The sequence below is a fragment of the Staurois parvus genome, unplaced genomic scaffold (assembly GCF_062004578.1).
Source record: "Staurois parvus isolate SC_StPar_1 unplaced genomic scaffold, SC_StPar_1.0 ptg001957l, whole genome shotgun sequence".
NCBI lineage: Eukaryota > Metazoa > Chordata > Amphibia > Anura > Ranidae > Staurois > Staurois parvus.
In genome coordinates this window covers 6997-19091 of record NW_028319753.1, presented here as the reverse complement: position 1 = coordinate 19091, position 12095 = coordinate 6997, and the positions used below count along the sequence as shown (strand labels likewise).

The window sequence follows — 12095 nt, the reverse complement described above, 5'->3', positions numbered from 1 at the left end:
GACATTCTGGGTAGTCTGTCTCTCTCTGATATGAAGGATGGGACATTCTGGGTCGTCTGTCTCTCTCTGATATGAAGGACGGGACATTCTGGGTAGTCTGTCTCTCTTTGATATGAAGGACGGGACATTCTGGGTAGTCTGTCTCTCTCTGAAATGAAGGACGGGACATTATGGGTAGTCTGTCTCGGTCTCTGATATGAAGGACGGGACATTATGGGTAGTCTGTCTCGGTCTCTGATATGGAGGACGGGACATTCTGGGTAGTGTATCTGATTTTGGGGTCGCTGTTTTATTATGTATTCCTTTGTTTTTATCTTGTGTTCTGTGTCTTTAAGACTTTTCTATCTGTAGTAAAATATCTTTTTAAACAGTTGGTTGCATAAGAGTTAGATTTATTGTTTCTTACTTTTTTTTAGTTATTTTGGCACTCTACTGATATCCCTGTAAGGTAGATACAATGCTGGAATGGTTATTAGGGGACATTTCTCGGGGCTGCAGTTCCTCTGAACTCCACAAGATGGTGATCTCATTTGTACTACCCAGACAGGACTTCTCTATGGAATACAGAGAGGACAGACAGGAAGTGATGTCAGGTACAAACAGGAAGTGATATGGAATAAAGACACAAAGTTGCATGCGGTCTGAAGGAGATCGGAGAGGTTGCTGGACATGGCAGTAGAGGAGGTAATTATTATTATACAGGATTTATGGCGCCAACAGTTTGCTCAGCACTTTACAATATAACGGGAGACAATACAGCAACAATACAGATCAATACAAGAGGGATAGGAGGGCCCTGATCCTGGGAGCTTACAATCTCGGAGGGAGGGGCTAGTGGTACCAAACATTGTAACTGTGGGGATGGACTGGTTGAAAGAATAGAATATTCCATTATTAGCTGAGGGCAGGATAGGTTTCCCTGAAGAGAGAGGTTTTCAGAGATCGCCTAAAAGTGAGCAGAGTAGGCGATAGTCTGATAAATTGGGGTAGAGAGTTCCATAGGATGGGAAGCTCTGGAGAAGTCCTGGAGATGAGCATGGGAGGAGGAGACAAGGGAGCTAGAGAGTAGGAGGTCTTGCGAGGAGCGGAGAGGACGGTTTGGGTGATATTTAGAGACAAGATCGGTGATGTAATTTGGGGCGGATTTATAAATGGCTTTATAAGTCAGAGTTTTAAATTTTATCCGCTGAGCAACGGGAAGCCAGTGGAGGGATTGGCAGAGAGGGGTGGAGGCCAGTGGAGGGATTGGCAGAGAGGGGAGGAGGACACTGAATGGAGGCCAGTGGAGGGATTGGCAGAGGGGAGGAGGACACTGAATGGAGGCCAGTGGAGGGATTGGCAGAGAGGGGTGGAGGACACTGAATGGAGGCCAGTGGAGGGATTGGCAGAGAGGGGTGGAGGACACTGAATTGAGGCCAGTAGAGGGGTGGAGGACACTGATTGGAGGCCAGTGGAGGGATTGGCAGAGAGGGGTGGAGGAAACTGAGTGGAAGCCAGTGGAGGACACTGAATGGAGGCCAGTGGAGGGATTGGTAGAGAGGGGTGGAGGCCAGTGGAGGGATTGTCAGAGAGGGGTGGAGGACACTGAATGGAGGCCGGTGGAGGGATTGACACAGAGGGGTGGAGGACACTGAGTAGAGGGATTGACAGAGAGGGATGGAGGACACTGAATGGAGGCCAGTGGGGGGGTTGGTAGAGGGGTGGAGGACACTGAATTGAGGCCAGTGGAGGGATTGGCAGAGAGGGGTGGAGGCCAGTGGAGGGATTGGCAGAGAGCGGTGAAGAGATTGGCAGAGAGGGGTGGAGGCCAGTGGAGGGATTGGCAGAGAGGGGTGGAGGCCAGTGGAGGGATTGGCAGAGAGGGGTGGAGGCCAGTGGAGGGATTGGCAGAGAGGGGTGGGGGCCAGTGGAGGGATTGGCAGAGAGGGGTGGAGGCCAGTGGAGGGATTGGCAGAGAGGGGAGGAGGACACTGAATAGAGGCCAGTGGATGGATTGGCAGAGAGGGGTGGAGGACACTGAATGGAGGCCAGTGGAGGGATTGGCAGAGAGGGGTGGAGGACACTGAATTGAGGCCAGTAGAGGGGTGGAGGACACTGATTGGAGGCCAGTGGAGGGATTGGCAGAGAGGGGTGGAGGAAACTGAGTGGAAGCCAGTGGAGGACACTGAATGGAGGCCAGTGGAGGGATTGGTAGAGAGGGGTGGAGGCCAGTGGAGGGATTGTCAGAGAGGGGTGGAGGACACTGAATGGAGGCCGGTGGAGGGATTGACACAGAGGGGTGGAGGACACTGAGTAGAGGGATTGACAGAGAGGGATGGAGGACACTGAATGGAGGCCAGTGGGGGGGTTGGTAGAGGGGTGGAGGACACTGAATTGAGGCCAGTGGAGGGATTGGCAGAGAGGGGTGGAGGCCAGTGGAGGGATTGGCAGAGAGCGGTGAAGAGATTGGCAGAGAGGGGTGGAGGCCAGTGGAGGGATTGGCAGAGAGGGGTGGAGGCCAGTGGAGGGATTGGCAGAGAGGGGTGGAGGCCAGTGGAGGGATTGGCAGAGAGGGGTGGGGGCCAGTGGAGGGATTGGCAGAGAGGGGTGGGGGCCAGTGGAGGGATTGGCAGAGAGGGGTGGAGGCCAGTGGAGGGATTGGCAGAGAGGGGAGGAGGACACTGAATAGAGGCCAGTGGATGGATTGGCAGAGAGGGGTGGAGGACACTGAATGGAGGCCAGTGGAGGGATTGGCAGAGAGGGGTGGAGGACACTGAATTGAGGCCAGTGGAGGGATTGGTAGAGGGGTGGAGGACACTGAATTAAGGCCAGTGGAGGGATTGGCAGAGAGGGGTGGAGGCCAGTGGAGGACACTGAATGGAGGCCAGTGGAGGGATTGGTAGAGAGGGGTGGAGGGATTGGCAGAGAGGGGTGGAGGACACTGAATGGAGGCCGGTGGAGGGATTGGCAGAGAGGGGTGGAGGACACTGAATGGAGGCCGGTGGAGGGATTGACAGAGAGGGGTGGAGGACACTGAATGGAGGCCAGTATAGGGATTGGCAGAGGGGGTGGAGGGATTTCCAGAGAGGGGTGGAGGCCAGTGGAGGGATTTCCAGAGAGGGGTGGAGGCCAGTGGAGGGATTGGCAGAGAGGGGTGGAGGACACTGATTGGAGGCCAGTGGACGGATTGGCAGAGAGGGGTGGAGGATACTGAGTGGAGGCCAGTGGAGGACACTGAATGGAAGCCAGTGGAGGGATTGGTAGAGAGGGGTAAAGGCCAGTGGAGGGATTGGTGGAGGGATTGGCAGAGGGGGGTGGAGGGATTGGCAGAGAGGGGTGGAGGCCAGTGGAGGGATTGGCAGAGAGGGGTGGAGGCCAGTGGAGGGATTGGCAGAGAGGGGTGGAGGCCAGTGGAGGGATTGGCAGAGAGGGGAGGAGGACACTGAATGGAGGCCAGTGGAGGGATTGGCAGAGAGGGGAGGAGGACACTGAATGGAGGCCAGTGGAGGGATTGGCAGAGGGGAGGAGGACACTGAATGGAGGCCAGTGGAGGGATTGGCAGAGAGGCGTGGAGGACACTGAATGGAGGCCAGTATAGGGATTGGCAGAGGGGGGTGGAGGGATTTCCAGAGAGGGGTGGAGGCCAGTGGAGGGATTTCCAGAGAGGGGTGGAGGCCAGTGGAGGGATTGGCAGAGAGGGGTGGAGGACACTGATTGGAGGCCAGTGGACGGATTGGCAGAGAGGGGTGGAGGATACTGAGTGGAGGCCAGTGGAGGACACTGAATGGAAGCCAGTGGAGGAATTGGTAGAGAGGGGTGGAGGCCAGTGGAGGGATTGGCAGAGAGGGGTGGAGGCCAGTGGAGGGATTGGCAGAGAGGGGTGGAGGCCAGTGGAGGGATTGGCAGAGAGGGGTGGAGGCCAGTGGAGGGATTGGCAGAGAGGGGAGGAGGACACTGAATGGCGGCCAGTGGAGGGATTGGCAGAGGGGAGGAGGACACTGAATGGAGGCCAGTGGAGGGATTGGCAGAGAGGGGTGGAGGACACTGAATGGAGGCCAGTGGAGGGATTGGCAGAGAGGGGTGGAGGACACTGAATTGAGGCCAGTAGAGGGGTGGAGGACACTGAATGGAGGCTAGTGGAGGGATTGGCAGAGAGGGGTGGAGGACACTGAATGGAGGCCGGTGGAGGGATTGACACAGAGGGGTGGAGGACACTGAGTAGGGGGATTGACAGAGAGGGATGGAGGACACTGAATGGAGGCCAGTGGGGGGGTTGGTAGAGGGGTGGAGGACACTGAATTGAGGCCAGTGGAGGGATTGGCAGAGAGGGGTGGAGGCCAGTGGAGGGATTGGCAGAGAGGGGTGGAGGACACTGAATGGAGGCCAGTGGAGGGATTGGCAGAGGGGCGGAGGACACTGAATTGAGGCCAGTGGAGGGATTGGTAGAGAGGGGTGGAGGACACTGATTGGAGGCCAGTGGAGGGATTGGCAGAGAGGGGTGGAGGCCAGTGGAGGACACTGAATGGAGGCCAGTGGAGGGATTGGTAGAGAGGGGTGGAGGATACTGAGTGGAGGCCAGTGGATGGATTGTCAGAGAGGGGTGGAGGACACTGAATGGAGGCCAGTGGAGGGATTGGCAGAGAGGGGTGGAGGATACTGAATGGAGGTCGGTGGAGGGATTGACAGAGAGGGGTGGAGGACACTGATTGGAGGCCAGTGGAGGGATTGGTAGAGAGGGGTGGAGGATACTGAGTGGAGGCCAGTGGATGGATTGTCAGAGAGGGGTGGAGGACACTGAATGGAGGCCAGTGGAGGGATTGGCAGAGAGGGGTGGAGGATACTGAATGGAGGTCGGTGGAGGGATTGACAGAGAGGGGTGGAGGACACTGATTGGAGGCCAGTGGAGGGATTGGTAGAGAGGGGTGGAGGATACTGAGTGGAGGCCAGTGGAGGGATTGTCAGAGGTGGGTGGAGGACACTGATTGGAGGGATTGGCAGAGAGGGGTGGAGGATACTGAGTGGAGGCCACCTCCTGCTGATACTTCACTCTCCTGCTGACCCAAACACCAGCACTGGAAGGCATGTGCGCTCATGTACATCCTGCTCCCATCTTACTTTCCTCACCCTCCTCCTCCTAATCTCTGGGAATATCTCCCCAAACCCTGGTCCTCCACTATCTCACCCCCACACCAGGCACCCTCCTTCTCCTAACCTCTTCTACTAGCAATTACAGAAACCTGACTCCAAGCAGCAGATTCTGCTTCTCCCGCAGCACTTTCCTATGGAGGCCTCCTCTGGACTCACCCAGACCCAGTGGTCAGAAAGGTGGTGGGGTTGGTTTGCTTCTATCCTCACTGAGCACCTTTCAAGTCCTCCCTAACCCTCCCTCTCTATCCTTCTCTTCTTTCCAGACTCACTGCATCCGGCTGTTTTCTCCCATTTCTCTGAGGATTGCAGTGATCTATCGGCCTCCTGGACCCGTGTCCCGCTTTCTTGATGATTTCTCCGCCTGGCTACCCTACTTTCTCTCCTCTGAACTACCCGCTATCATCCTCGGAGATTTTACCATTCCTATTAATGTCAACAACCCGGCTACATCCCAACTCTTCAACATAACCTCATCTCTTGCATTAGCACAATGTATACCGTCCTCCACTCACTCTGATGGGAATACATTGGACCTTGTTTTCTCCCATCTTTGCACTCCCTACAACCTCACAAACACCCCCTTTCCTCTCTCTGATCACAATCTCATCACCTTCACAGTCTCCTCGTCTTCAAACACCTATCCCTCCAAGCAGCCAACAATTACCCGCAGAAACCTTCACAACTTGAACCCGGCTCCTTTCCACTCTGCAACTGACCAACTCTATGACAGAATCTCTCCCCTGTCCTGCCCTGACCTGGCCACTGCTGTCTACAACAGTTCACTGTCATCAACATTAGACTCCCTTGCTCCCCTAACAACACGAAGCATCAGGCCCCGACCATTACATCCCTGGTAGACTGACCACACCAGACATCTTAAGAGACAGTCGTGCGCTGGAGCGATTGTGGTGTAAATCCAAATCTCAGCAAGCGTTCACCCGATATAAATCTGCTTTCTTCACATACAATTCCTCCCTCCATGCTGCCAAACAAGACGACTTTGTCACTCTCATCAATACCTTGTCATCCAGTCCTTATCATCTCTTCTCTGCTTTTAACTCTCTACTTTCTCCACCTCCACCCAGTACCTCACCCACTGCTTATGAGATTGCAAAATATTTCAAAAACAAGATTGATGCAATTTGTAGGGGCATCACCACTGCACAGACATCCATCCCACTTAGCATACCTTATACTAAACCTCCCTCAACATTTCCTCTTCTGACCTCGCTACTACTGAAGAGGTCACTAAGGTCTTCTCAGAAGTCCATCTCACTACCTGCCCCCTGGATCCTGTCCCCTCACAACTACTACAGTCACCCTCTTCTTCCATCCTATGCTCCCTCACTCACATCTTCAATCTCTCCCTCTCTACTGGTGCCTTCCCCTCCCCTCTAAAGCATGCGCACATCACTCCCATACTTAACAAGCCCTCCCTGGACCCCACCAACCTGAACAACTTAAGACCCATCTCCCTGCTGCCATTTACCTCTAAACTCCTAGAACTCTTAGTCTACAATCGCCTGACCTCCCACCTCACTGACAACAACCTTCTCGACCCTTTACAGTCTGGCTTTCACTCACTACACTCCACTAACACCGCCCTCCTAAAACTCACTAATGATCTACTAACTGCTAAAACCAATGGCCACTACTCCGCACCAATCCCAACCAATGACCACTACTCCGTACTCATCCCAACCAATGGCCACTACTCCGGACTCACCCCAACCAATGGCCACTACTCCGGACTCACCCCAACCAATGGCCACTACTCCGGACTCACCCCAACCAATGGCCACTACTCCGGACTCACCCCAACCAATGGCCACTACTCCGGACTCACCCCAACCAATGGCCACTACTCCGGACTCACCCCAACCAATGGCCACTACTCCGGACTCACCCCAACCAATGGCCACTACTCCGGACTCACCCCAACCAATGGCCTCTACTCCGGACTCACCCCAACCAATGGCCACTACTCTGGACTCACCCCAACCAATGGCCACTACTCTGGACTCACCCCAACCAATGGCCACTACTCTGGACTCACCCCAACCAATGGCCACTACTCTGGACTCACCCCAACCAATGGCCACTACTCTGGACTCACCCCAACCAATGGCCACTACTCTGGACTCACCCCAACCAATGGCCACTACTCTGGACTCACCCCAACCAATGGCCACTACTCTGGACTCACCCCAACCAATGGCCACTACTCTGGACTCACCCCAACCAATGGCCACTACTCTGGACTCACCCCAACCAATGGCCACTACTCTGGACTCACCCCAACCAATGGCCACTACTCTGGACTCACCCCAACCAATGGCCACTACTCTGGACTCACCCCAACCAATGGCCACTACTCTGGACTCACCCCAACCAATGGCCACTACTCTGGACTCACCCCAGCCAATGGCCACTACTCTGGACTCACCCCAACCAATGGCCACTACTCTGGACTCACCCCAGCCAATGGCCACTACTCCGTACTCATCCCAGCCAATGGCCACCACTCCGTACTCATCCCAGCCAATGGCCACCACTCCGTACTCATCCCAGCCAATGGCCACCACTCCGTACTCATCCCAGCCAATGGCCACCACTCCGTACTCATCCCAGCCAATGGCCACCACTCCGTACTCATCCCAGCCAATGGCCACCACTCCGTACTCATCCCAGCCAATGGCCACCACTCCGTACTCATCCCAGCCAATGGCCACCACTCCGTACTCATCCCAGCCAATGGCCACCACTCCGTACTCATCCCAGCCAATGGCCACCACTCCGTACTCATCCCAGCCAAGGGCCACCACTCCGTACTCATCCCAGCCAAGGGCCACCACTCCGTACTCATCCCAGCCAAGGGCCACCACTCCGTACTCATCCCAGCCAAGGGCCACCACTCCGTACTCATCCCAGCCAAGGGCCACCACTCCGTACTCATCCCAGCCAAGGGCCACCACTCCGTACTCATCCCAGCCAAGGGCCACCACTCCGTACTCATCCCAGCCAAGGGCCACCACTCCGTACTCATCCCAGCCAAGGGCCACCACTCCGTACTCATCCCAGCCAAGGGCCACCACTCCGTACTCATCCCAGCCAAGGGCCACCACTCCGTACTCATCCCAGCCAAGGGCCACCACTCCGTACTCATCCCAGCCAAGGGCCACCACTCCGTACTCATCCCAGCCAAGGGCCACCACTCCGTACTCATCCCAGCCAAGGGCCACCACTCCGTACTCATCCCAGCCAAGGGCCACCACTCCGTACTCATCCCAGCCAAGGGCCACCACTCCGTACTCATCCCAGCCAAGGGCCACCACTCCGTACTCATCCCAGCCAAGGGCCACCACTCCGTACTCATCCCAGCCAAGGGCCACCACTCCGTACTCATCCCAGCCAAGGGCCACCACTCCGTACTCATCCCAGCCAAGGGCCACCACTCCGTACTCATCCCAGCCAAGGGCCACCACTCCGTACTCATCCCAGCCAAGGGCCACCACTCCGTACTCATCCCAGCCAAGGGCCACCACTCCGTACTCATCCCAGCCAAGGGCCACCACTCCGTACTCATCCCAGCCAAGGGCCACCACTCCGTACTCATCCCAGCCAAGGGCCACCACTCCGTACTCATCCCAGCCAAGGGCCACCACTCCGTACTCATCCCAGCCAAGGGCCACCACTCCGTACTCATCCCAGCCAAGGGCCACCACTCCGTACTCATCCCAGCCAAGGGCCACCACTCCGTACTCATCCCAGCCAAGGGCCACCACTCCGTACTCATCCCAGCCAAGGGCCACCACTCCGTACTCATCCCAGCCAAGGGCCACCACTCCGTACTCATCCCAGCCAATGGCCACCACTCCGTACTCATCCCAGCCAATGGCCACCACTCCGTACTCATCCCAGCCAATGGCCACCACTCCGTACTCATCCCAGCCAATGGCCACCACTCCGTACTCATCCCAGCCAATGGCCACCACTCCGTACTCATCCCAGCCAATGGCCACCACTCCGTACTCATCCCAGCCAATGGCCACCACTCCGTACTCATCCCAGCCAATGGCCACCACTCCGTACTCATCCCAGCCAATGGCCACCACTCCGTACTCATCCCAGCCAATGGCCACCACTCCGTACTCATCCCAGCCAATGGCCACCACTCCGTACTCATCCCAGCCAATGGCCACCACTCCGTACTCATCCCAGCCAATGGCCACCACTCCGTACTCATCCCAGCCAAGGGCCACCACTCCGTACTCATCCCAGCCAAGGGCCACCACTCCGTACTCATCCCAGCCAAGGGCCACCACTCCGTACTCATCCCAGCCAAGGGCCACCACTCCGTACTCATCCCAGCCAAGGGCCACCACTCCGTACTCATCCCAGCCAATGGCCACCACTCCGTACTCATCCCAGCCAAGGGCCACCACTCCGTACTCATCCCAGCCAAGGGCCACCACTCTGTACTCTTACTACTTGACCTCTCTACGGCTTTTGATACGGTTGACCACCCCCTCCTCCTTAAAAAAACTCCACTCTCTTGGCCTCCTAGACTCTGCTCTCTCCTAGTTCTCCTCCTTCCTATCACAGCGCTCCTTCAGTGTTACCTATAACTCTGCCTCCTCCTCTTTACTCCCTCTCTCTGTAGGGGTCTCTCAAGGTTCTGTCCTTGGACCCTATCCTCCATCTACACCTCCTCCCTTGGTCACTTGATAAACTCCCATGGCTTTAAGTAACATCTCTATGCTGATGACACACAAATCTATCTTTCTACCCCTCACCTCACCCCTTCAGTCTCCTCCTCACCTCACCCCTTCAGTCTCCTCCTCACCTCACCCCTTCAGTCTCCTCCTCACCTCACCCCTTCAGTCTCCTCCTCACCTCACCCCTTCAGTCTCCTCCTCACCTCACCCCTTCAGTCTCCTCCTCACCTCACCCCTTCAGTCTCCTCCTCACCTCAACCCTTCAGTCTTCTCCTCACCTCACCCCTTCAGTCTCCTCTCACATTACTAACCTACTAAGTGACATATCGGCATGGATGTCACTCCACTTCCTCAAACTCAATCTTTCCAAAACTGAGCTCTTAGTATTCCCTCCAGCCCATGCCCCCCCCCGACTTCTCCATCAAGATCAATAACACAATCATCAGTCCCTTCCCTCATGCCAGTGTGGGGGAGATGTACATGTTTTGGGGTGGAGCAGAGGGGTTAAGAAGTGAGATTTTGGGAATGCAGGAAAGTAATATGAAAAGGAGGAGTAGAGGGGACATATGAAAGGTACACGGAGTGGGACTCAGACTTGTAAGAGATGTTTTCTGGGGTGTTTGCTTGCAGTCTGTCCAGCATGCAGGAGAGTTACTTGTATCTTCCTTCTGCTTGAGTTCTCCTGCTTTAGTTCAACTGCTTCTTAGCACTCCATCAACGCAGCACTCACTGAAAAGCAGCACCCCCATCAGTGACTGTGCCCCCCCCCCCCATCAGTGATCTCCCCCCATCAGTGACTGTGCCCCCCCATCCGTGATCTCCCCCAACAGCTGATTTAAATTTATAGGGAGATGGCCAAATGAGCACTCATCTCCTCCCCAATTAGGAACTGATAAGGATCAGATGAATATGGGGGATGATTCTCAAACAGACCAGACACAGGCTACAGTCATAAAACGGTAATAAGATGTTATGTTCTATTTACACCCAGTAACCCCCCATCATGTCCGTCCTCTGCCTCCATAGTCCTCTCCATCCTCTGCCTCCATAGTCATGTCCGTCCTCTTCCTCCATGGTCACTGTGACGTCTTTTATCTCCAGCAGATGATGATACTCAATATTTAGAAGGACACAAGGACCTCTACAAGGACGTCATGATGGACAATCAGCCGCCCCTCACATCACCGGGTAAGAGGAGACTTTATTGTAAAGGAGAGAGCAGTACGGAGGATCCACCTAGATCCCCCATCATCTGATAAACACATAGAAACAATGGATTCAGTCAGTGTGTGTGTTTCCTACAGATGGATCCAGTCATGGGAACCTACCAGAGAGATGTCCCTTTCCTCTGTATTCCCGAAATTCCACACAGGAAGATCACAACTATGCAGAACATCATCAGGTAGATGTGTATAAATCATAACTATTAGTGATTGTTCCTCAAGGGTGTTTGTTACATTGAATTTACTTTTGAATGTTCAGAGTGGAATCCTCGGGGATGATAATATTGATGTTAAAGAAGAGTATAAAGAGGAGGATGAGGAGTATGGAGTGATGGAGGAGTTTTCAGAAGGACACAAGGATATGATGGAGCCACCTAATACCAGGAACCCACCAGAGAGATGTCCCCGTCCTCTGTATTCCCGGGATTCCACACAGGAAGGTCACACCATCCCTCAGTATTACAAGGTTGGTGGGGCGGAGCATCTAGAACATGGACTTGTAGAGATGATGTGTGGATTTTTTAGCTGATATTTTCTCTCATTTCCTTGATTTAGAGTGGAGATCCAATCGATATAGAATTTGAGGTGAAAGCAGAAGAAGAAGAGGCGTATGTGAGGGATGATCAGCAGTCTATGGAGGAGGATGGAATAACGGGGACATTTATAGAGGAGGACACTCCTACAGAGATCAGCACAGGTGGGTCATGAACACTAAATCCATTCCTCCACCCATACTGCTCACTGATTGGTCCAGAGTAGGGCGGGGGCTGGGTGATATCAGCCTGTAATCCCCTGGTCACTTTCCTGAGCTGTGTTCCCCGTCCTGTATTCCTGGATTTCTCTCGGATAATCTTCCTTTGTGCTGCAGACACAATTTATGTATCTAGACTGGATTTATGGAGGTTCTGGGGTTCAGCTGGCAGCAAAATGTTCATTTTCACCATAATTGTTACTAGACCTAGGTGCCCTGGACATGTGCTTTTGATCTTATTCCTCATGGTGGTGACATAGCAATTCTCCCAGTATT

At 54.7% G+C, this 12095-nt stretch overlaps 1 protein-coding gene across 1 annotated transcript; it reads left to right on the top strand.

Moving 5' to 3' along the window:
* The first annotated feature begins 623 nt into the window (after positions 1 to 623).
* Positions 624 to 11776, top strand: LOC149433144 (uncharacterized). Its single transcript, XM_089664586.1, has 5 exons — positions 624 to 684; positions 10950 to 11033; positions 11150 to 11247; positions 11328 to 11534; positions 11624 to 11776. Exons 2-5 carry the CDS (start codon positions 11000 to 11002, stop codon positions 11774 to 11776), a joined length of 492 nt encoding a protein of 163 aa, XP_089520712.1. The 5' UTR covers positions 624 to 684; positions 10950 to 10999.
* Positions 11777 to 12095: the final 319 nt, after the last annotated feature.

Excerpts from the sequence above, each read along its gene's own strand:
- LOC149433144 (XM_089664586.1), top strand. The coding sequence starts at position 11,000 with ATGATGGACAATCAGCCGCCCCTCACATCACCGG. Across the intron at positions 11,034-11,149 it reads GCCGCCCCTCACATCACCGG|ATGGATCCAGTCATGGGAAC; the intron begins GTAAGAGGAGAC and ends TGTTTCCTACAG. Across the intron at positions 11,248-11,327 it reads ACTATGCAGAACATCATCAG|AGTGGAATCCTCGGGGATGA; the intron begins GTAGATGTGTAT and ends TTGAATGTTCAG.